At 32.7% G+C, this 25,546-nt stretch overlaps 2 protein-coding genes across 2 annotated transcripts; one reads left to right on the forward strand and one right to left on the reverse strand.

The window, feature by feature from the left end:
* Positions 1–1,292: 1,292 nt before the first annotated feature.
* LOC125851632 (protein COBRA-like) lies at positions 1,293–11,873 on the reverse strand. The gene is made up of 6 exons (XM_049531404.1): positions 11,797–11,873; positions 11,218–11,307; positions 2,337–2,644; positions 2,060–2,210; positions 1,717–1,988; positions 1,293–1,588 (listed from the first exon to the last, which is right to left on the reverse strand). Exons 1-6 carry the CDS (start codon positions 11,841–11,843, stop codon positions 1,293–1,295), a joined length of 1,164 nt encoding a protein of 387 aa, XP_049387361.1. The 5' UTR covers positions 11,844–11,873.
* A 5,776-nt stretch (positions 11,874–17,649) lies between these two features.
* LOC125851616 (uricase-2 isozyme 1) lies at positions 17,650–24,176 on the forward strand. The gene is made up of 8 exons (XM_049531384.1): positions 17,650–17,913; positions 18,451–18,543; positions 19,321–19,396; positions 21,097–21,206; positions 21,781–21,872; positions 22,032–22,205; positions 22,354–22,447; positions 23,821–24,176. The coding sequence occupies exons 1-8, from the start codon at positions 17,713–17,715 to the stop codon at positions 23,902–23,904; spliced, it is 924 nt and encodes a 307-aa protein (XP_049387341.1). The 5' UTR covers positions 17,650–17,712; the 3' UTR covers positions 23,905–24,176.
* Positions 24,177–25,546: the final 1,370 nt, after the last annotated feature.

Consider the following 25,546-nt stretch of genomic DNA (forward strand, 5'->3'; position numbering starts at 1 on the left):
TCCTTGTTCGAGTGAAAGGGAAATCGAAATACAGGTGGAAGGAGCTAATATATATGCCGATATACACCTGTATACAATGCTATATACACAGTGATATACGGGATTCGTATACACTGTATACAGTCACGAAAATGAGGCCAAAAGCCTTCAAAACTTCAGACGCTGTATATTGTAATTGGGCCAAAAGCCCCATTTATTTTTAGTATTATTTTGCTACTTTTTGGAAGGTGAAATTGGGCTTAAAGCCCAAAAGAAATTTAATTTTTTTGTATGATAGTCTAAGACAGGTACAAATGGGCCACTGGTCCAAAAAATAAGATTAGGCCCAAGTATTGGCCCAGACCTACAGAAAATCAGACTTGAACCTAAATTTCCCTCTTTATTTTATTATTTTGATATTTGTTTATCTGTCGTTACTTGCTATTAATCTTAAGGTTACTATGATTCAATTTTTCCCGACAGACAGCCATTCTGAACTAATTTTCTAAAAGTTAATTAATTAAACACTCACTTCCTATGATATAAAAACAATTTTTCAAAGTATTCAACTTATATAATATTCAAATATTCCACCTTTCCCTTTAAAATGATCTCAACTATAAAATGGTTCAATTGTTCAATTCGAGTGAAGTCAAATTATTTTTAGCCAAATAGTTAATTGTCGGATAACCGCGTGTTAGCGGACATTTCGGGTGCCTTCAAACCCTTCCCGAAATGCTAATATGAACCCCCAAACCCCTTTATAAGTTTTCACTAGATTTCTATTTTAATCTCTTGAAAATGAACAGTTTTTCTTAATTTTACTTAATTAAGTGGCGACTCTTAAAAATAATCACACTCTTTTAAACCCCAATAAAACAGGAAGCAAAGACGAATAAGTGATAATTAATAGTATTATCATATATTTAGCCAACGACATGCATTCTTAAGAGTTAAAACTATCATTGAGATATTGCTTGAGCAAAGATCAGATCAACTTGGGCTGGGTATTGCCTAAAGTTTTGAGTTTGAATTTGATATTTGGGCCGATTTGGTCCAAGAGGCAAAGTTATATTTGTGTTTAAGAAATGGACCAAATGAATTGTAATTTTGACCAATATGAATCTAGTAACCAAAATTGAATAATTACTATTTGAAATGAGACCGAATCAAAGTAAGTAATCATTTTACAAAAGTCAATAAACATACTTTTTATTAATTTTTGAAATGAGGCAAAATGAAACACAAGCAAAATGATACTCATTAATCCACATAAAAACTAAACTCATGCAACTTTTATCTCGAATAATTAATTATGTAATCAATAATCCTACTACTACAAGTATGAAGAAGTTGTATTTGTATGTCATGAGCAGTGAAGCCTCCCGTTTACTACTACCATTTGGCAAAGATGGATATGAGTCGGGATGTGGCATCACACAATAATCACCGTTGAAATAAACGGTGTGTGGAAATGCCCACCCATTCTTAAAAGTGAATGTTGACGAATCTTTGGCGAATAGCAGCTCGGACTGGACATTTCCTAACGGACCAGCCTGCATTAGGACATCATTGTACAACTCTTTACCCCAGAGCATCGCAGTGTCATCTGTAAAGTAGGAAAAGTTGATCATCAATTATATATATATATATTCATGTTCTTCAAACTAGGAAAAGATGCAATGTATATTTTAACAGAGCAACACTTAATTAGTTATTCTAAGAAAGCTTACTTACTTTTTGTTCCATAAGGAGTTAATGACTTATAATTGAAGCTGAATAACTGAGCAAGGTTGTCCATATTGGGATGCTGGACAACTAAATTCCACTGCGTATAATTCACATTGTAATTGAAGTTCGTTATAGTGACCTTCACCCTCCAATATTCTCTGTAGTTGAACTTCACATGCCAGTGAATTCGAATAGGGCACATATGACTTGTGCACCCAACCATAGGAGAATTGTTGTGATATTTTCCAAAGCCTGAAGCTAGCTGTGGTTCGTCTCGACTACAAGGAACTAATTAATATACCAATTTTTTTTAATAAAAAATTTAAAGGACATGTTTTGCAGGACTTACTCTACACAATTTCCATTGATCTTGTGGCAGCCACAACTGCATTTTTGGCACGGTACAATGGTGTCCGTGTAGAAGGCTGAGAGGGAGACACAGCATGTAGGAGCATTTTGAGCTCGGAACTGTGAGTATGTGCATGTGACTTTCCAAGTCACTGTCATGATCAAAAGTTAGAAATTAATACAAATATTGCAGAGGAACGTACGTAGTACTCATAATATATACAAAAGTAATTTGTTTCATTAACCATATATAATTATGAATGAAAAATGAATCTTACTCATGGCCTGTGTTACTCGTCTCCCATCGTCACTAACAAACTTACTGGGTTCAACTATTTTAGCAAGTCCACATGTATAACCAGGATCTGGTGTCTTCAAAGTGAAGATCTTAGGAAGTCTAACTGTTCTGTTCGTAGTTCCCGTGCCACCAACACTGAGTTGGAATGAACTAATAGCTTTTCCTGGATCTTGCACCAGCGAGTTGATTACTCCTCCCTTGCAGCAATTTGCACTCTGTTGATTGTACAGAGTTCCTGGCAGTAAATCAACAACTGCTGGATTCCTCTTGCTACAGTGAGGAATAATATTATATCCACTAAACTTGGAGCAATCTTCTTGCTCTGTCGTTTCACCTCCTATCATGCTCCATATACTTCTTTCCTTGTCCACGTCCATCCCAACGTCCTGTTGGGTTATGAAGGTGATTATAGCGTCATGCGGAAGCTTACAATTGCAAATCATATGAGAATATATTAGACGACATATAAAACTATACTAAAAGAAATATATTATTATATGATCCAATTGACCTACATAATTAAAAACTAATCAAAAGCATAAAAACTGTAGAGAGAAAATCTCCCCATAAACAAAACTCTTGAATGTCTACATTGTGAATGTTATTGTGTTATGCTATAAGAATAGGGATCTTCAATTTATAGATCTCCAAACTTTTCCTCTAAGGAAAAAATAAACCAACTATGAAAGAAAAATATATTTTCCTTTCATGAAAAGTAAAAACATTTATGATAATGTTTTGTCTCTTCTTTTAGGAAAAAATAAACTTCAAATAAGATAAGAAAGTCAGGGCAAAACCCTAACAAATCTCCCTTTTGGCTGAATTTTCTTGACAAAACTTGTCTGCCTTCTTCATATGCTTAATAATCTTGTTCTTCACAAAATCTCCATATATCACTGCTGCTTACCATGATTTAAAAATTGATATGGATTAAAAATTGAAGCCTTGTGTTAAAAGTTATGAGCAGAGTTGAAAGTAGAGCTCATGCATTAAAAGTAAGACGCATGAGTTAAAAGTGGAGCCCGAACATTAAAAGTTAGTTGGGGTTGAAAGTTGATTTTGTTTTTAAGGATAGAGCAGCTAGATTGTTGTTGAAAATATATTTGAAATTTTTCTCCACAAATAGTAGCACAAAATCTTCATTATCATCACGTTGATTGCAAATTGATTTGAAACCACTTGAACCTGTCTTCAAACTCGTTCTATTGGATCATTAAGCCATGTGCTCTGATACCACTTGTTGGGTTATGAGAGTGATTATGGCGTCATGCGGAAGCTTATAATTGCAAATCATATGAGGATAAATTAAACGACACATAAAACTATACTAAAATAAATATAGTATTATATGATATGATCAATTGACCTACATAATTAAAAATTAATCAAAATCATAGAAACTGTAGAGAGAAAATCTTTCCATAAACAAAACTTTTGAATATCTACATTGTGGATGTTATTGTGTTGTGCTATGAGAATATGAATCTTCAATTTATAATAAACCAAATATGAAATAAAAATATATTTTCCTTTCATGAAAAGTAAAAACATTTATGATAATGTTTTGTCTCTTCTTTTAGGAAAAAATAAACGTCAAATAAGGTAAGAAAATCAGGACAAAACCCTAACACAACCTGGGGTTTCGATATGCATGTACTGGTGGTAGTTGAATATGGTCACAGTTGCATGTTCGTATTCACAATATTATATTATATTGTAAATGCACATTATTACAACTGGTAACAGTTAGTTTATTAACTTAAAATTTACGTGCAACTTACAACATATCCATCTGGCAACCAGTCGCTAACATCCCATTTAACGGTTATATTTCCGTTGGGATCAAAACTATCATATGCTTCTAAAACTAGAGTAGAAAATAAAAAAATAAAAATCGTAACAAAAGCACCTGAACTAAATCGAAAAATCGAAAATCCATGGCAACAACCAAACTAAGGAAAAAAATTGAAATGAAGGTTGCGGAGCTGTTGGAGCTGGTTGAGAGGTTTGGTATTTGTCAGATAGCTTGCTCACTGCTTGTACATTTAGGAAGTTGAAAGAAAACTTCTTTAGCGGTTCACTGGACAAGTATGGACTAGGTGTTGAAAATGGGCAGAGTACCCAATTGAAGAAAAAAATTAAATGAAAAAAAAAAAAAAACTTAAAGAGGATAGATGTTTATTACTTGTGTGCACTGTAAGATGCCACACTTCCAATTGGAAAAAAATTTATGGTTATTTATAATATCCATCTTATTTTGGTTTGATTAAAAAAAATAAAAAAATCTCCCCTTTGTATCTCGAGTTGGGCCATGAAGGCCTAAACTTATTCCTTTTTTAGTCTACTTCATAGAAGTTGGTCATTGGGCTGATATACAAAGAAAGGGAAGCAAATATTAACTATTTATGAAAGTTTCTCTAGAAACTAAACTTGTTGGAATTCAACTAAGCTAAATTAAAATCCTAATGTTAGAAATCACAAGAAACCTTTACAAGCAAAATGATTCAAATAGGTCTTTGCCTCTAAATGGCCACTGCTCGTTCTTGAGCTTTTTGCTCCATTTTTTGCTCTATATATCAGCTTTCAATATTCTTGTATATTAGCTTTCCTTTCACGTGTTGAGATTTAACTCGGAGAAATTGTTCGATTTCGACACAACGAGAAGATGCAGGGGAGACGTGAGTCCAAGTAGACTCGGAGGTGTGGTTAATGGTTTCATAAGCAATAAAAAGAAAGAAAGTATGGATTGACAAAAACTATGAATAGATTTTAAAAAATGCATTGTAATGGAACTGGTTCCTTCATCCATTTTTTTGGATCCGAAGTCAGCCAACTGAGTCCCTACGTTAATTAGTTATGAGTGTAAATGTTATGCCTTTTATGTCTAAATTTCAATGTTTTAAGTAATGTCCTTTTGCTTTAATATATTGATAACAAGGCTTGCGGAATAGAAGCTCAGACTGGACAGCAGATCGTGGTAGAACTTCGTACTCCAGAGCAAGCAATGTCATATGTGAAATTGGTTGGCTAAAGTCAACTCTTCAGTAAGTGTCTCATGTATATTGAGTTAAGTTATTATTTATGTGCGTCACATGTGCATCCCGTGCATCATATATGCATATTGTGTGTCACATGTACATCTCGTGCATCATATGTACATTTTGTGTGTCACATGTGCGTCATATGTACATTTCGTGTGTCATATGTGCATCTGCATCATATGTACAATTTGTGTGTCACATGTGTATCTCTTGCATCATATATGTACATCTCATATGTCTCACATGCATCATATGTTATTTATATGAAAATGACATTTTTGGTAGTCCTAAACAACAACTTTATATCCAACCTGAACCTCTCAAAACAGAAGGTCAAATGAACGCTAAAAACCAATATTTCCTGTCACTGTACATTTATGATAGTAGTTCATCAGTATGAACAAATATGTCAACAATGGCTTCAGTAACGAAGCCTTCCATATGCTACCACCATTTGGCAAAAAGGGTTATGAATCGGGTTGTGGCATCACAAGTAATCACCATTGAAATTAACTGTTTTATTTGTTATTCTCACAACACCAACACTGAGTTGGAATGAACTAACAACTTTTCCTTGATCTTGCACCAGCGATATGATTACTCCTCCCTTGCAGCAATTTGCACTCTGCTGATTGTGGGGAGTTCCTGGCAGTAAATCAACAACTGTTGGATCCCTCTTGCAGTAGTGAGGAATAATTCCACTAAACTTGGAGCAATCTCCTTGCTCTGTCATTTGAGCATGCTCCATATTATTTCTTTCCTCGCTCAGGTCCATCCCAACGTTCAACCTGGGCTTGGATATGCATGTACTGCTGGTAGTTGAATATGCTCACATTGACAATATTGTAAATATACGTGCAACTTACAATATATCCATCTGGGGACCAGCCGCTAACATCCCATTTAACGGTTATATTTCCGTTGGGATCAAACTATCATATGCTTCTAAAAATAGAGTAGAAAATAAAAAAGTTAAAATCATAACAAAAGCACATGAACTAAAAGTAAGAGCAAAATATCGAAAATCCATTGCGAAAAGCCAAGCAAACTAAGGAAAATTAAAGAAGGAGAGAAGAATCTAATTCGAAAGCAAAAGAAAAAAATTGAAACGAAGATGAAAAAGGTTGTTTGTCTCTTATATGCATGCCTTGCCTTCTTTTATTATATATATATGTCCTCCAGTTGCGGGTTCGTTGATAGATGTAATCGTAAATACGGATTTATTGACAATTTTAAAAATAAATAATATTAAATATAATTATTTAAATCAAATTCAATGTTTTAATATTTAATTAATAAATTAAATAATAAATCAAAGCACTTCTAAAAATAAGCCGTTTTTAGTAGCAATGCCAAACAAACTCTAAAAAGAAAAAAAGTAAAAGATTCTACCAAATTTCAACCCTATGAAAACAAAAAATAAAACTGCACAACAATCTCAGTCTCCCCATAGAATATTTACGTTCACGAGAAAGCGATATCCCATCATTTTCAGATTTGCCCATCTACAACAAAGAAGACATTACCTTTAATTTCCTACATCCTAACAATAGCATTAAAAGAAAAAAAGACGGCATCTAATTAAAAAAGAAAATAACTATGAACTGTAATTTGAAAAAAAATATAACTATGAAGACCTAATATTAACTATTTATGAAAGTTTCTCTAGAAACTAAACTTGTCGGAATTCAACTAAGCTAAATTAAAATCCTAATGTTAGAAATCACAAGTAACATTTACAAGCAAAATGCTTCAAATGGGTCTTTGCCTCTAAATGGCCATTGCTCGTTCTTGGACTTTTTGCTCCATTTTTGCCCTATATATCAGCTTTCAATATTCTTGTATATTAGCTTTCCTTTCACGTGCTAAGATTTGACTCGAAGAAATTGTTGGGTTTTGACTCGGGGGTGGTTAATGCTTTCATAAGCAATAAAAAGAAAGAAAGTATGGATTGACAAAAACTATGAATAGATTTTTAAAAATGCATTGTAACGAAACTGGTCCCTTCACCCATTTTTTTTTTGAATTCTAAGTCAGCCAATTGAGTCCCTACGTTAATTAGTTATGAATGTAAATTTTATGCCCCCTATGTCTAAATTTCAATGTTTTAAGTAATCTCCTTTTATTTAATATATTGATTTCACGGCTTGCAGAATAGAAGCCTGGACATTTCCTAATGGACCGGCTTGCACGAGCATATCGTTGTAGAACTTTGTACCCAGAGCAAGCGGTGTCATCTATGATGAAATTGGTTGGCTAAAATCAAGTCTTAAGTAAATGTCTCATATTTATTGAATTAAGTTATTATTTATGTGCGTCACATGTGCATCTCGTGCGTCATATGTGCATATTGTGTGTCACAGGTGCATTTCATGCGTCCTATGTATATTTTGTATGTCACATGTGCATCTCGTGCGTCATATGTACATTTTGTGTGTCATATATGCATCTCGTGCATTTGCATCATATGTACATTTTGTGTGTGACGTGTGCATCTTCTGCATCATATATGTGCATCTCGTATGTCTGGATATAAAAATAACATAAAGGCAAAAACAGAAGGTTAGATAAAGGCAAAAAACCACTAATTTGAATAAAGGATTTCCTGCCACTCTACCTATATGATAGTAGTTCATACAATATAAACAAGAATGTCACCAATGGCTTCAGTAATAAAGCCTTTCATATGCTACCACCATTTGGCAAAAAAGGGATATGAATCAGGTTGTAGCACCACATAGTAATCACCATTGAAATAAACTATTTTATTTGTTGTTCTTACAAAACCAACACTGAGTTGGAATAAACTAATAACTGTTAGTGGATCTTGCACCATCGATCTGTTTACTCATCCCTTGTAGCAATTTGCACTCTGCTGATTGTAATGAGTTTCAGACAGTAAATCAACAATTGTTGGATCCTTTTTGCAGTATTGGGGAATAATTCCTCTAAACTTGGAGCAATCTCCTTGCTCTATCGTTTGAGTTCCTAACATGCTCCGTATTACTTTTTTCTTCGCCCAGATCCATTTTGCAACAAGTAAGTCATATGTTTCAAGATTAAGCATATGGACCAACATATTGGGCAATATGTTGAGACTTTTATCACTTATGTGAGCGTATGTACCAACATAATATACATATGTTGCCACAGATGCCAAACAACTATATAATAGGGAAAAATAACAGAAAACAGAATATACATAGATTAATATGCTAAGCAAACAAACTTCATCGTCAAAAATTTAACTACATCTAAATCCAGTTCTACAAAATTTAACTACATAACGATGGAATAGGTTCATTGTCCAACATGTGTATGACGCAAAAATTTAACTACATAATCTAGTTCTAAATCACAGCTACATAATTCACAACGAATATCATCTTCGTCGTCATTTTCCTTAGGCCAGCCTTTATTGCGAAGTTTTTGCTCATGTTAATGAACAGTGCAACAAATGGGTCTTTGTCCCAAAACGCAAGGTTTTGACACCCACATTCTGCCTACGACTTGTCGTAAATTAAGTTGACATAACCTGATTTTATGTGGCTCCGTTTGTTTCATGTTGGCAATAAACATTAAGTATACTTGCATGAATTCACCGCCTTTGAAGATTAAAATTATGGCAAGTACATCAGATGCACTAATGTGTCCCCCGTCTGCTACTTGATTAATCATTTCCACTGCATTTAAGTCATTTTTGTTGAAAAACTCAAACTATAAAAGAATGAAACACATTTGAAAGGCAGAATACATTAATAAAAACGTGAATATAATTAATACTAATGATAGAATACAACTTCGGCATCTGTTGAAACATATGAGTCTTATGTGGCAATATATGATTATTAAGTTGCGACATATAAGTCATATGTTGTGAGAGGTAAGTCATCTATTGCAACATGTTAAGTCATATGTTCCAATTTTTTACTATTATGTTGCGACATATAAGTCATATGTTTCTGCATTTGTCTATTATGTTACGGCAGATAAATCACATATTGCAATATGTGCAAGTCATTTGGTGCAACATATCGCTATTCTGTTACAACATATAAGTCATATGTTTCAACATATGATTATTTTGCTGCTACACATGTCTATTATGTTACAGCTGATAAATCATATATTGCAACATATGAATATTTTGTTGCGACAGCTAAATCATATGTTGCAAAAGGGAAGTCATCTGGTGCAACATTTGACTAGTTTGTTGCAATATGTAGGTCATATGTTGCAACATATGACTTTTTTGTTGCAACATTATCATTTGTTCCAATATTTTACTTATTTAACATGAGTCAACTATTGCAACTGATATAACCATCTGTTGGTAACGCGAATGTAAATTATTGAAAAAATTGCAAGTATACCCAGATGATGGATAACTCAAAGAACTATTAATTTTACTTACCAAACAAAATGGTGTGTGAACGCAATCACTTATGAAGTAATACCAATTGATATAGAACGAAATCTGATCCACTGATTAGCTAAATTTGATTGAAGAAGAAGCACAAGGAATACCAGCCCAGAATAATAATGGCGAGCAACAAAACGATATTTTTACTAAGAATGAACGAGATGAAAAAGATGAAGAGAATAGGAAGAAAGCAAAAACGAACAAGAAGAAGAAGAAAAGGGGGCAACCATTGGGGATTTGGCAGTTTTTATTTCCTCTTTTGGCTAGCTTACCTCCATTTTTGGTTCCCACCAATTTTGGTTAAATTATGTTTGTCTTTTACTTTTTTACCCCTCATTTAATACAATGGATCAAACTGTTAACTTAAAAACTTGAGGGCAACTCACACACATGCCTCATAAATCCTTAATCCTTAATTACATAATTGTCACATACACTCAATTAAAATAACTTGTGTCACCACCATTTAATTTTGAAACCTTAATGTCACCCTTAATTCAAAATCTTGAGAAACATAGATAAGGTGACGTGACACTTCTCTTTCCTACACGTCGTAACAATGTAAACATTAAAAGGAAAAAATATGACATCGTAAAAAGAAAATGTTATTTGTATTTTTGTACCTCCAAAGAAGTAAATGAACGGACAATCATTTTTAATACAATAATTTGAAGTTGTTTCATGAAAATCCACTTTGTTCATTATTAAATATTGCTTAAAAGGCAACCAAGTTATAGATGTCTAATCTTTAGAGACATTAACAATAAGTACAAACCATTCTACATGTTTGAAACTCAATTTTGATTCAAGTTATTATTTGTGTGCACCACATGTACATCTCATGCATTATATGTACATTTGTGTGTTATATGTGCATCTGGTGTGTTATATGTACAATTTATGTGTTATATATATACATTTTGTATGTCACATGTGCATTTTCAGGAAAGTGATATTTTTTGTGGTACTGTCCAACAACTTTATATTTAACCTGAACCTTCTCAAAATAGAAGGTTAGACAGAGGCAAAAAACCACTAGTCTGGATGAAAGATTTTGTGTCACTAACATTTATGATATATAGTAGTTCATACAATATGAACAAGTATGTCACCAATGGATATAGTAATGAAGCATTCCACATGCTACCATCATTTGACAAAAAAGGATATGAATCCGATTGTGACATCACAGAGTAATCACCATTGAAATAAACTATTTATTTGTTGTTCACACAACACCAACACTGAGTTTTAATGAACTGACAACTGTTAGTGGATCTTACACCAAGGAGTTGATTACTCATCCCTTGCAGCAACTTGCACTCGGCTGATTGTAAGGAGTTTCAGGCAGTAAATCAACAACTGTTAGATCCTTCTTGTAGTAGTGGGGAATAATTCCTCTAAACTTGGAGCAATCTTCTTGCTCTGTCGTTTGAACTCCTGACATGCTCCATATTACTTCTTTCTTCGCCCAGGTCCATCCCAACCAGTGACAGATTCAGGATTTTCGTTCAGGGGGTTCGAAAAATTAAAGTATAAACGTGTAAATAAGCCTTTAGAAATTGGATCCTTGAATTCTTTTGGGTTTAAAACCACACTTTTAACACGTTTTTTAAAATTAAAAAAAAAAAGTGAAAAACATAACTGAAACTAAAATAGGAAAAAATAACCTTGAATTCTTTTGGGTTTACAATCACACTTTTAACACGTTTTTTAAAATTAAAAAAAAAGTGAAAAACAGAACTGAAATAGGAAAAAATAAAACACTATCATTGGGATTCGAATTGGTGACGTGAAGCTTAATTTCTGGAGACTTGCCACTGCGCTATCAATTTCTCCTCGTCATTGAGGGGGTTCACAATATATATATATCTACAGAAATATACAAAATTTACCTTATATATATGGTGTAATTTTTTTCCGAGGGGGTTCAGGTGAACCCCTGGAACCCACGTGGGTCCGCCCTTGATCCCAACGTCCAGCCTGGGGATTGGATATGCATGTACTGCTGGTAGTTAGACATCGTCACAGTAGTATGTCCATTGACAATGTAAATGATTTGAAGTAGCTGGAGTTAATTAATTAAATAAATGCAGACTAAAAGTTACAATGTACATGAAACTTACAATATTTCCATTCGGGGATCAGTCGGTGACATCCCATTTAATTGTGACTTTTTGTTGGGATCAAAAGTATCATATGCATGTAAAAAAGAGTAGAATATAAAAAAATTAACTGTTGTGAACCCGACGTGACTTGGTAAGGGCCTATGGGCTATTAGATACTTTTATTTGGGGATCCAGGCCCAATTAGTATCTCTATTAAAAAGGACTAGAAGTTAGAAGAAGGGGCATGGAATTTATGTGAAGCTTTTGCTTTCTGATCCTCTCATCTCCTTTCTGCTATGGTCTAGTATCTCATCCCCTTCTAGTTACCTTCGTCTATGTTAAGCTATCCGTAATTAGTGTGTTATTACTTTGTTGTGCGTATTCTACCTTGTAACTTGTATTCAGTAATTAATATATATAAGAGTGCTTCTGTTGGAATTGAGTTTGTTACATTAACATTATAACAAAAACACATGAACTAAAATTAGAAAGAGGAAGAAAACGAAAATCCATGGGCCATGGCCAAAAGCCAAGCAAACTAAAGGAAAAGAAGGAAAGAAGAATTCTCTTTATTATATAAGAGAGAGAGTTACAAATGAAGCAACCACCCACACCATTGACATATATGCTTCCTAGAATTAAGAGTTATTTTGGTCATTTAAGGCTTTCCACTTTAGACTTCAAGCTTTAATTGTGTTGTACTAATATTTGTGTTGTGTGACATTTCCTATTAAAGACAAAAGATACCTCATTTATAGTTTATGCCTTTTCACATGTGAGTCCCACCTAGAGCTAAAGGTACCACATTAGTTTGTCCCTTTTTACCGTGGGTCTGCAATGTATTTTCAGAATATTTTAAAAAAACTTTTTTTGGTTCTATTTTAATATAATTTTCTTGTGGAATCCAATTTAATTATTTTCTATATTCATAGACTTAAGTTGTAGCTTCACTATATTGAATATCACTAATATTTTTGAGTAAAAAATCAACGATTAATAAAAAAATACTTAAATGATGGACTTCTTCATATTATATATAATTTTATTTTAGAATAAGAATTTAAAATCAAAGCAAAAGAAAAAAAATTGAACGAAGATGAAGAAGTCTATTTGTGATTTTGTCACTTATATTAATTGGTGGATATTTACAGAAAATTGTACGAAATAGCAAACTATTAATTCAAATTAAATGCTATAGTCATAGTTTATTTTATTTGTAATTCGCAGCAAACATCCCATTTTTTGGTCATCTGATTCGGTATACAATTAGCCATTTTCGGTATACAAATGTATAAAATATATAAAATGTGTTTGTGTTTGTATAAAGCGAGAGAAAAGTGTATATACGGATACACATACATATATTTTCGTCCTATACACTTGTAATTACACAAATACAAATCTTATTATACAAATTACAATGTATAAATGAATTTATACAAAACTGAACAATTTGTATAAAATTGAATGTTTGTAGCGAATTACACAAATCAAAAGCTCCATAGCAAACATAAAATTTGTTATGGAGCGCAATTATGCAAACTATAGTTATAACATACAAATATGATTTTTATATTCTTTCATATATAATAAACATAAAAATTATATTTGTGTATCTTGTGTGCATCACATGTTATTTATTTAAAAAAAATGACATTTTTGGTGGTCCTACCCAGCAACTTTATATCCAACATGAACCCCCTCAAAACAGAAGGTCAGATAGAGGTAAAAAAACCACCAATCTGGATGAAGAATTTTGTGTCACTCTACATTTAGGATAGTAGTTCATACAGTATAAACAAGTATATCACAAAATGTATTCAACAATGAAGCCTTCTCTTGTCCCTCGGTGTGGCCAGTATTCCATACCATATGCTACCACCATTTGGCTAAAATGGATATGAATCTCTTTGCCCTGTTTTCAGGTTCCATCATGCTCCATATTACTACTTTTTTAGCCTAAAGTCTAATATGCATGTACTCATGAAAATTGAATATAGTCATAGTAGTCTGTCCATTGACAATGAAAATTATTAAAAGTGGAGTTAGTTAATAAAATGTAAATTACAAAATACAAAATACAATGTGGAACTTACAATATATCCATTCGGAGACTAGCCAATGACATCCCATTTAAATGTGATGTTTCCGTTGGGATAAAAAGTATCATATACTTGTAAAAAAGGAATAGAAAATAAAAATGTAAAAATGGTAAGAAAAGCTCACGAACTAAAAGAAAGAGGACCAAAAAGCAAATCCATCACCAAAATGCAAGCACACTAATATTATTTTCTTGCCTTCTTTTAATTTGGACCATATATGTCTTGCCTTCTTTTAATTTGGACCATATGTCTTGCCTTCTTTTATATGTATATTAGATAGGAGTTCGTGTTAGCACGGGTCAATATGTGTTATTTTTTATTTCAATTTATGTGATATAGATAGAGTTAGAGAGTTAATCAAAATATTAATTTTAGATATTTTGAATTGTTAATTATTATAATTTTTAACGTATTTAAAAAATTTAAATTGCTAATTATTACTGTATGATTTGTAATACATTTTCCGCAATTTTCAAATAATAAAAATTATTTCTTCTTTCTCAATTTATGTGGCACTAATAAAAATTTCGAGATTCAATAGAATTCTTTTGTCTTTGAAATATTTTTAGTTGTTAATTATAGTAATTTATAACACTTTTTATGTAATTTTCAAATAATATATATTACTTCATGTGTCTCAATTTATGCGCCACTGATAGAATTTGAAGAGTTAATCAAAAAATTTATATGTTTTTACATCTTTTGAATATTTTAAATTATTAATTATCATAATTTATAATATTTTATACAACTTATTTGATATAGTAGATGATTAAAAATTAAAACAGATTCATAGCAGAAAAATTACCAAAGCATCCTTCAATATATCAATAATGTCATTAAATAGTCACATGACAATCAAAAGTTAATGGGTCCCACTTTGGTGTAAAAAAAGGCTTAAGTCATACGCAACCACTTAAAATTGTTTGCAGATTTCACTTAGACACCTCAATTTAGTCTTGTACCTATTGAACATTTTATATATTCAAAAGTGAATCCAATTAGACACAAAACGTTGACATGACAAAAAACGTGTACAACACTCTCCTTAAGTGCGTGAAACAATAAAAAATGATATTTTTTTCTTTTTCTTTTCAACTTATACACCTAAATTAAATAAATAACAATAATAATAATAATTAATTAAAAAAAATGCCGTCTTCTCCCATCTTCCTCCCTCCAATTGTTCTTCCTTTTTTTTTTTTTATAAATATTCCGATAAAGCTCCATTGTTTTCAATGAAAATAATATTCCAGCAAAGTTATTAATTATTTTTTCCCGACAAAATTTCATTTTTTTAAATGTAATTGTGATAATGATGACGAGTGAAAGAAGATGAAGACCATGAATGAAAGGTTTAATTCCATTAGAATGAACGGTGATTGAGGGGTTACTTAGATGAATAGCAATGATGTATTATTGACGCCGGTGAAAGGGGTAAGATTTGATGGAGAAGAAGAAATGGGTGGAGGCTATGGTTTAGTGACAGTTGAGGTGCAGCGTCTAAATGCTTAGGAATTAAGATCCGACGAAATTGGAAATGAAAATAAGTAGCGGTTGAGGTGCAGCGGCACTGTGGAATTAGAAATAAGTTTCAATGGAGAAGAAGAAGGGTGGGGTGGGGGTGGGTTAATTTAATGTATATTTTTTTTGTTTTCTTCAAGTTCCTTTTGAATTATTTAAATAGAGTTTTAAAAGAATTTAATCCAATCAACATGTGTCATCGTTCCATTTGGTATACATATGCGTTTGAGATGCACACATGTTTATCTTTTTAATTATTATTATTTTGTGTCAAATAGATACTATAAATTTGTTAAGATTTAAACGTTCAATGGATACAAGACTTTATTCAGGTGTCTAAGTGAAAAATGTGGACAACTTTAAAGGGCTGATATGACTTCAGGAAAAGAAAAAGGTCATATAGAGAGGATATTTTTGTCCAAAACAAAAATATTATAAGCATAAATCATAAATTACAACAACATCAAACCATAAAATATCAGGACTAAAAATATTCCTAGGTGGACAGGCAGACACGTTGACCTACTGTATAACCAATAGTACATGCACTCCCTCCTATAGTTAAGCATAATAAAATAATAACATAAAGCATTAAAGTACAACAAGATCAAATCATAAAATATTCCTAGGTGGACAGGCAGACATGCGACCTCATGCCTATATCAATTTTAATATAAACATGTACTAGTTATATCTTTTTAGATTTAGAGCTCGTTTGCATTGACTTAAAAATTGATCAAATTTATTTTTAAGTCGTTTTTAACTTTTGGAGTACTTAACAAAGTTACAATGAACTTAACTTTTTAAAAAAGTTAAAAATCAAAAGTATGACTCGTTTCTACTTTTCATTTTTTGACTTAAAAGTCATTTAAATTTGTCTTTTTATTTTTTGATTTAAAAGTTACTTTTTAAAGTCAATCCAATCAGGCTCTTAATGTTTTTGAATAGTTTGTTACTAATTATATTTAGGGAAAATTGTATAAAATAATAAACTATTAATTTAAATTAAATGTTATAACCACAGTTTGATTTAATTGTAACCCGTAGCAAATAGTTGTCATTCGCCTCTCTCCCTAAATTTCTCGCTCGCCACTCTCGATTTCTCATTGGGCAGTCTCTCCCTCGCCTCTCTCACTTCATACAAACACAAATGTATAAAAGGCGTTTGTGTTTGTATAAAACGAGAGAAAACTGTATATATACATATCTTTTCGTCCGTCTCTCTCCCTAGAGAATCTCACTCGCCACTCTCCTAGATCTCGCTCGTCACTCTCACTTTATACAAACACAAATGTATAATTGCGTTTGTGTTTGTATAAAGCGAGAAAAAATTGTATATACAAATACATATATTTTCGTCCTATACACTTGTAATTATACAAATACAGATCTTCCTCTGTCCAGTTTTTTTTTTTTGTCTTTCTCTCTTTCTCGCTTTATACAAACACATATTATATAATTGATTCTTTACAGATTATACAATTGATTCTTTTGTATTTATATACCGAAATATACATATTAATAGCCATAACAAACATAAAGTTTGCTATGGAGCGCAATTATACAAACTATAACTATAACATACAAATATGATTTTTATGTTTGCTGAACCTAAAATTTACTCTTATTTTTACCACTGAAATATTTTGTTACTGCAAAAATAAAATTCTAACATAATAATATCCATCATTTAAAAAAATTAAATAATATGTTAAAATATATTTTTAATTTTTATGTAATTTTTAAAATTTAGCACTTTTATATTACGGAATATACATATAACACTCGTATCAAGAAATTAATACTCGGTGAAAGTGGAAGTAAAAATAAGTCAATAATTATTTAAAGCGAAAAAGAATCAATATGAATTAATAAGGAATGAAAATAAAGAAAATTAATGAATAGCAATATGTTACGTAATTCCACGAATATAACAATTTTCAGGCGGTACATTCAGCCCGTGATATATATATATTACAAAACATGCACAAAAATAAGACAAAATATATATTCTTAATTTCTTATATAAGAAAAATATTTCCATGATTATAATTATATTAAAAGAATTTGCTTAACTTCCCATATTGTATGTAATCTATAAGATAATTATTTGATAGATTTTTATATAGCAGAGCACAAGTTCACTAGTGAAACGAAGATGGCGGAATTGACCGGACTGAAGCTGGAGCAGAGGCATGGAAAATCCAGAGTGAGAGTAGCTAGGGTTTGGAGAGATCGAGATGGAAAACATCACTTTGCTGAATGGAGCGTTAACATCAGCCTCATCTCCGATTGTTTACCTGCATATGTCTCCGGCGATAATTCCGATATCGTCGCCACCGATACCATGAAGAACACTGTAATTCCTTCTACTTCTCTTTTTCTATAACAGCTTATTCATATGCATAGATGAATGTCTAATAATGAAATCTCAGTAAGAAAATTTTGTTAGATCATCAGATCAGGGCGGCTCGTTTAACTGAGTAAAAGTTGGTATTCATACGTCCTTAACTTAATCTTTGATTTGAGGTTGAGATTAGAAAAAATAAATTTGCTAGAGAGCCTTTTTGGGGACTAAAGCGCTACTTTAGTGGCTTGATCCTCTGGCTGGCCACGGATCTGTTGATCAATTTCATCATCCGTGAAACTAATACAGAAATGCTGGTATTTTGGTTTTCACTGTTTTTTTTCGAAGAAATTGAATGATCCTGAATGAGACTGTAGGATTGATCTAATTGTCTAAGATATTGCATGATCGCAGATTTTCTTCACTTTTGTTGATTAGATAATTAGCTTGTACTTTTTTTTGGAAAAAAATCTGATTAAATTCTGAATTATACGTTTTACTTGAGGTTTTCTTTGTATTGTTGGTTCTGATTAGTGAATTGTGAAATAGGTATATGCGAAAGCTAAGGAATGTTCAGAGCAACTTTCAGCTGAAGATTTTGCCATTGTACTTGCAAAGCACTTCACCTCCTTTTATCAGCAGGTAACACTTTGTCAAAATCTATTAATCACCAACTTTATTTGGGACTGAGGCGTTGTTTTTAATATCTAATAATGAAATCTCAGTAAGAAGATAATTGAATGTCAATGGAACAGTGTTTTTGGGACAATTTTGTGATTTTTATTACTGGGAGTAAAAGAAAAAGGAACACGGGGGCCATTGATAGGCTTGATTTCTACAGAGAATGAGAGAAAAAGAGATTAGAAGAGGAAGAGAAGGATCAGAGGAGAGAGGGAGATAACGTGAAGAGGAAAGAGAGAACTAAGATAATCCTCAATATGCTTTTCACCATAGGTCCAACCCCTTTTATATGAGCGAGCAGACAGTCGATTAATTTCAACCATGTGCCCCTCACTTGATCATTATTATATCCAGGTTCATGACACTCTTGCCAATTGCCATGTACTGATGTTAATTATCTGCCATTGACTACTTGGTTATTTAAGCCACTGAAGTAAGTAATTGTCGGAAAGGTACCATGTTAATTAAACATCTAAGGTACGTGCTGTCAGTGTTCTGAAAGACATCTCAATTTTTCGCACAGATCAATCTGAGATTATGTCCATTAATCTGTCAATTGCTCTGTTCAGAAGAATAAACAATTGTGTATTTGTTGCCTTGTGTTGTGTGCAGAGTTTGGAAATTCTTGTGCTTTGCTCGTGACATTGCTTAATATAATTATAGGACTGACTTATATGGCTTCTATGACTCACTTTACATGGATCTTCTTAAGTGCCATTTCATATTCTGTTGTTGTAGGTCACTGCTGCAATTGTTAATATAGTTGAAAAGCCATGGGAACGCATTAGCATAAAGGGCCAACAACATGAACATGGTAAGCCTTTTGATTTACAACAGAATATGTTGTATACTTCCGTAATGAATTTTCCCCTCCCTTTAGAAGTTAAAGTGAAGCTCTAACTTACCTTATGCTGCTAATCTCATAAATTGTAGTGAGTATGCCGCTTGGCTGATTTCCTCCTTTTGTTTACTCTTGTTTCATCTTCTTGGTGTCAAGTTATTTTTCTTAGATCAGCACATGAGCGATTTGGGATTCTAGTCCCATTGTAAGTTATGATAAGACATTTTGTGAGTAATTTAACATATTTTTTTCCCTATGTTATTATCTCTTTCAGTTAATTAGCCAGCGTCACAGACTTCTGTGCTTTCATTTAACAATATGCTGTCAAACTTGACAAGGCAAGATCAAGTTCAAAGTCAAGTCTGAGACAATTTGCTTCCAAATAATGAGTTATTTCCATCAAAGCTTCCTAAGTAGTCTAAATACTCCTAATTATTTAAAAAAAAAGAGTAAATTCTCCTATTTCTCATTTGATCATGATCATATATATATATATATATATATATATATTTTTTTTTTTTTTTTTTTTTTTTTTTTTTTTTTTTTTTTAATTTTTTTTTGGTCATGATCATATTTGAAAATTAGATCTTTATGAAGTGCTAAAACATTAAGCTTGATAATGGCTACAATCTGGTTAATGCAGTTAACTAGATAAACCTGATCTAACATTGTAATCCTTGTTTGGATGCATCATGAGATTCCATAGTTTAAATTTGCTTGCTTTTGGTTTATGTTAGAATGAAATCAATCGGGGTGATTTCTTCTCATCTTCCCAAGTCTTGGTAGGCAGAGTTATCTAGGAGTTTTGAACCTGCAACCTTCATATTCAACCAAAAGACTGCAACTTCTTAAATTAGCTAATTAAATCTTCACAACAACTTATCTTCCTTAAACCTTGTTTTATCTTGATAAAAAGGATGTCTATCTTCCAAAAGCCTCGTCTGCTCCATGGTGAAAAGGCTATACCTTTATAGCTTTCTCTTTTTCTTCTATCAATCACTATTTCCTATACTCGTACTGCTGCTCACTATTGGTTCAACTAGCTTGCCCTCAATTTGACTGAGAATGAAGCTTAATGTGGTCAGCTTTTCTTTTGTCAAATGCTTCCAAGAGCTGTTTTATGTCTGAAACTACTTTTTTCTGGAAATACTGATCGAATCCATTTTAACTGATCATATCAATTTTTAGCTAATAAAATGTCTTAAAGTTGGTCCTCTATCATATATTACAATGAGCTATAATTTCCTGAAACTTAGTTGCGAAATCCTAAGAGTTGTAGTTTGTGGACACCTTTTATCTGGAATTTTTTGGCTCAGAATATGGTCCAATCTGGGAGTTGAATACTGGAGGAGACGCCTTGATAAGGGGGTTTGGAATCCCAAAAAGGGTCCTCATTGTATGAATCAAAAAAAGCGTTGTTGCTAGTGATCCAATGCTCAATGAGTTTAGAGGATTCAAGTGGTTGCATGGGAAAACATCTAAGCTTTGGGATGCCCGAGTGCCTTAAGCCATAATGTTGCTTTTGTTTGATATCTCTAACTTGTTGCACCTCTTAACTTTGGTTTCCATTTATACAATCTGATTTTCTATCTGATGAGGTGATCCACTGATATTAATGAAGAAGTTGGGTTTCCTTGAAATTAATTATTGTTGTATGTTGCCATCATTACAAGGTTTTAAGCTTGGCTCTGAGAGACACACAACTGAAGTAATGGTCGATAAATCAGGAACATTGCGCCTGACATCTGGTATTGAAGGATTATCAATTCTGAAGACAACTAAGGTAATCCCTGCTATACATCTGCCTAAGTTTCTTTCTTTATTTTCTGCATCTAGTTGTTGCAGGTAAAGTTACTGTTCCACATACCTAAAAACAAGAAAGAAAAGGGTTCTGGAGTTTGAATGAAAGCTTTTTACAGTATCCTATTAAGAAATGTGATCCTCCTTTAGTAAAAACGAGATATGCCACACTCCAGGAAGTCATTTTAGTTTGTTTTCTTTTGACTCTCCCACCTTCTGGACGGAGTTGGTGGAGGTTGGGGCTATGGATCAGCTGCAAGGCAACAAGGGTAGTACTCTCAGGAATGATGGAGATATAGCTGGTATATAGTTTGAGATGGTTTATATGTGGGTCAGACAAGATCCATTCGGCCCCACACAGGTCCTTGGTCTTTCTTACTCTAAAATTGGAGCTTCAGCATCTAATATACTTCTTCCTATGGTAACTAGGAATTTTTTTTTCACACGTGATTAAAATTGGTAGTACACCTTTCTTGATACACCACCCTAAACCTACTGAATTTTTTCACATAATAAATGCAGTGTCGATTTGTATAACAAATAGCTCATTGAAACAGTCAGGTTTTGAAGGATTCATTAGGGACCAGTACACTATGTTGCCTGAAACACGCGAAAGAATGATGGCTACAGAGGTCACTGCATCTTGGAGGTAAATTATTCATCTTTTTATTTTTCTAAAAGAAATGGTGCTAAAGTTTTCCGACACGAATGAGATCTTAGTCTTGCTTTGTTAGTTGTTAGTCGTACTACCATGTTTCATTCTGCCCGTTGTTGAGCGTGTTGTGAACGTGAACATTGGTTAATACAGGTACTCTTTTGAATCTCTCTCAAGTCTTCCCCTGAAGCCTCTGTATTTCACAGAGAGATACATGGATGTGAAAGAGGTCCTGCTTAACACATTCTTTGGACCATCTAAGGAAGGAGTATACAGCCCTTCTGTTCAAGCCACGCTTTACGAAATGGCAAAGGCTGTTCTTGGAAGGTCTTTCTCTCAATTTCAACTCATAAGACGTTTTCCCATTTTCCTCGCGCACACATAAGAGAAACTAAACCTCGAAATCACTTTATTTTCTTCTTCAAATTTCATAATTGCTATGAATCCTTACGGTTTCTTGGTATCGTTCTTTCAGGTTTCCTGACATTTCATTCATTCAGTTGAAGATGCCAAATATCCATTTTCTGCCGGTCAATTTGCCAAGCAAAGATAAACCAGTAATTGTTAAGGTAAAGTTGCCCTTCCCTCATTTGCTGGACTACAGTGTAACTGTGTGCTGAAATGCAGTGAGCTTGATGATCAAGTTATTTCCCAGCCCTTGTAATGATATTTACCAGGCAACATCCCGTTCAAAACTGGACCAATTTCCCTGAGAAAAGATGGTCATTACTTAATTGATCTCTACCTTAGCAAAACTAAATAAGCCTTAATTGAGGCCTTCCCTTTGTGATGACAGAATTGGGCGTTGTCATCTATTGTTAATCTATAGATTAGTTTAATTTTGGTAGGATGTAAAACTAATCTATAGATGACAACACCCAATTCACTTGTAGGATATAAAGCTAATCTATAGTTAGTTAACTATGGTTGGATGTAAAACTAATCTATAGTTGGTTAACTAACAGACTAATACAGCTGGAATGTTAGGGAACTAACTAACAGTTCAGCTAACTTTATTGACAGCTGGATCCTCAATATTGGGAATATACATTACCTCCAAAACAAAAGAAAAAGAAAGATAAGAAGACCAATGGAGAAACTGAGTTGCAAGACAGACTGGATTAGTTAGGGGGAAGGGTGGGACTAAGGGCCAGGGGAAGTCAAGGGGGCTGGGGCATTGAATAGAGTTAAAGTAGTGATGGCTGGGCTTGGGAAAAGGGAGCAGTTGTGGAAGTGAATCAGTGGAGCTGGGATAGAAGATTCTTAGTGATCAGGTCCAAATTTTATTCATGCTAAAGAGAACTTAAAAGTAGATATAATGCAACGACATCAAAATTGATGCTTGATAAATGCACAAAAACTAGAGTAGCCGACACTGGCTAAGAAGAAACTTCAACAAACTACGTAGATGTTCTTTCTACCTGCTTTTTCCATGGCATGGTGGCATCATGCTCTAATCTCTCAAAGCCGGAAAATACTACCTATACCAAAGCATTCAAAACATGTCAATACTGGAGGGATGGCCTACATGGATTTGGTCTCGGGGAAGGAAGAGAGCAGTGATGGGGGACTGGAATTTGTTGGCAATAATGAATCCACATTCTTAATTTAATATTAACTTTGCCCATCATGCCAAGTCGTGGTGATACAGTATCTACATGTAATGGGAGAGTTTGAAACAAAAGAAGTTAGTGTGTTGGGTACAGTTAATAATCCACGTAAATGGTTCTCGAGTTACATATCTTTAACCATGTATTGTTCAGTTGCTTCAGATATTTTATTTTTCCAGTTTTCTTGTTGCATTGCATATTGCATTCATTCAGTCAGAGAAAAAAGTTATGCTGCTACAAGGTTGATCTCTTGGGCATTATATACCACTGATCATGTACTTCTCTCACGAGCTTGAATCAATGACTGATATTTGTCTATGGTAACCTTTCAGTTTGCTGACGATGTTTACTTGCCAACGGATGAACCACACGGAACAATTCAGGCGACTCTCAGTCGTCTTAGGTCAAAGCTGTGAATTACTGCTGATCAAATGGTACTGCCTATGTTCGTTTGCTTACATTTAAGTTGTTACCAACCCAAAGCCACTCAAGGGGAGAAATGTTCGTAGCAAGAAGCAACAACATATAACATGGTTCTGAAACTTTGGTAGTTCGTTGTACACATGTAATATATGTGTTTTTGTCATGTAAAATAAATGTATTGCAACATGATCTATCATTGTGATGTAATCCATCTGGATAATAAATCGACGTTATAATATGAAAAACTAGAATCCCTTCAAGTTATGAATTTTGGTTTCTATTTGATCAACTAAATTTAAGAGAAAGATTTTTAGATGTTTGAATTTAAAATAAGTTATTAATATTAGTTTGATTTTAAATTATTATACATGAAGGATTGAATGAGATTATTTTTTAAAATATACAAAGATTATTTTCTTTAAAATAAATTAAAATAATATATTATAAATTATACAAACTGGATAAAGATATATATGTATTAGTCTTTGCCTCTTTGGCAATGAGTGTTGTGCATGTATTCCTTATTAATGAGATTGTAAGTATTATCATAAACATATTTCATAAGGAAAAATAAGTTTTCGATTTTAGAGGCAAGAAAGCGTTTTGAATTTTTTGACGTGTAAGAAAAACATATAAGATACTATTACTAGTGTTTTGACATAATATTTTTTACATATATATTAGAAGGCAATAAATACAAAGCTCATTTATTTTCAATTTTATTGGTACTCAACACATTCCTAATTTCTATCGAGGCATTTTAAAAACATAAATTCTTTTATCATCGAGTTTTGACTTGTGTGACGTGTGATATATGCTAAAAAATGATGTATTTTTTTTTTACAAAAAATAGGAATATTAGATCCCCATAAAATAATCCAAATATGATTATACTACTGTATATAAGAATTTAGATCATTGTTTACGTCATTTTAGCCCCTTTAAATTCTTCAACTAACTTATGCTATAATAATATAAAAAAATGCGATAAAAGACATAAAATAACACCTGGAGTTGTCTTGAATTTTCAAAAAGACACCTAAAGTTTGCGGGCGTCCTATTACCTCATGAAACTATTTCAAATCTCAGTAATTAAACACTTCTGACCATTTTTACAACAGCTGTGTTCTCACATTTGATGGGCGCGTGGAGAAGTAAAAATACACCCCCCAAACCAGTGTAAAAATGCCACGTGACACTGACAATTTGATTTTTCTTCTTTATTAAAATACCTACTTCTCCAAAACCTCCATTGGTATATGTTGAAGAGCTTACCATCTACAACCAAAAAAAAAAATAAAAATCTCCATTCTCAATGAAATTTCATCTAGCTTTACTAGCTTCAATTTCTTCTTTTTTTATTTTATTTAAAAGTTATGAGATTAACGAATTTGTAAATCATGAAAGTGCAATTGCAAACAAATTTCAAAACTAAATCAGTGAAAAAACATTCAAACTCAAAGCAATCCTAAACTAACACTACATACACATGAATAATAGATAGCACAAGAAGAAAATAACAACAAATCACTATAAAGATGATTTTTCAAAAAATCACTACTATATAAAAATAACATTTTAAAACCAAAATTTGCATTCAAATCAAGAAGCAATTAACATGTAAGCCTTCACTTC

The sequence above is a fragment of the Solanum stenotomum genome, unplaced genomic scaffold (genome assembly GCF_019186545.1).
Source record: "Solanum stenotomum isolate F172 unplaced genomic scaffold, ASM1918654v1 scaffold28252, whole genome shotgun sequence".
Taxonomy (NCBI): Eukaryota; Viridiplantae; Streptophyta; class Magnoliopsida; order Solanales; family Solanaceae; genus Solanum; species Solanum stenotomum.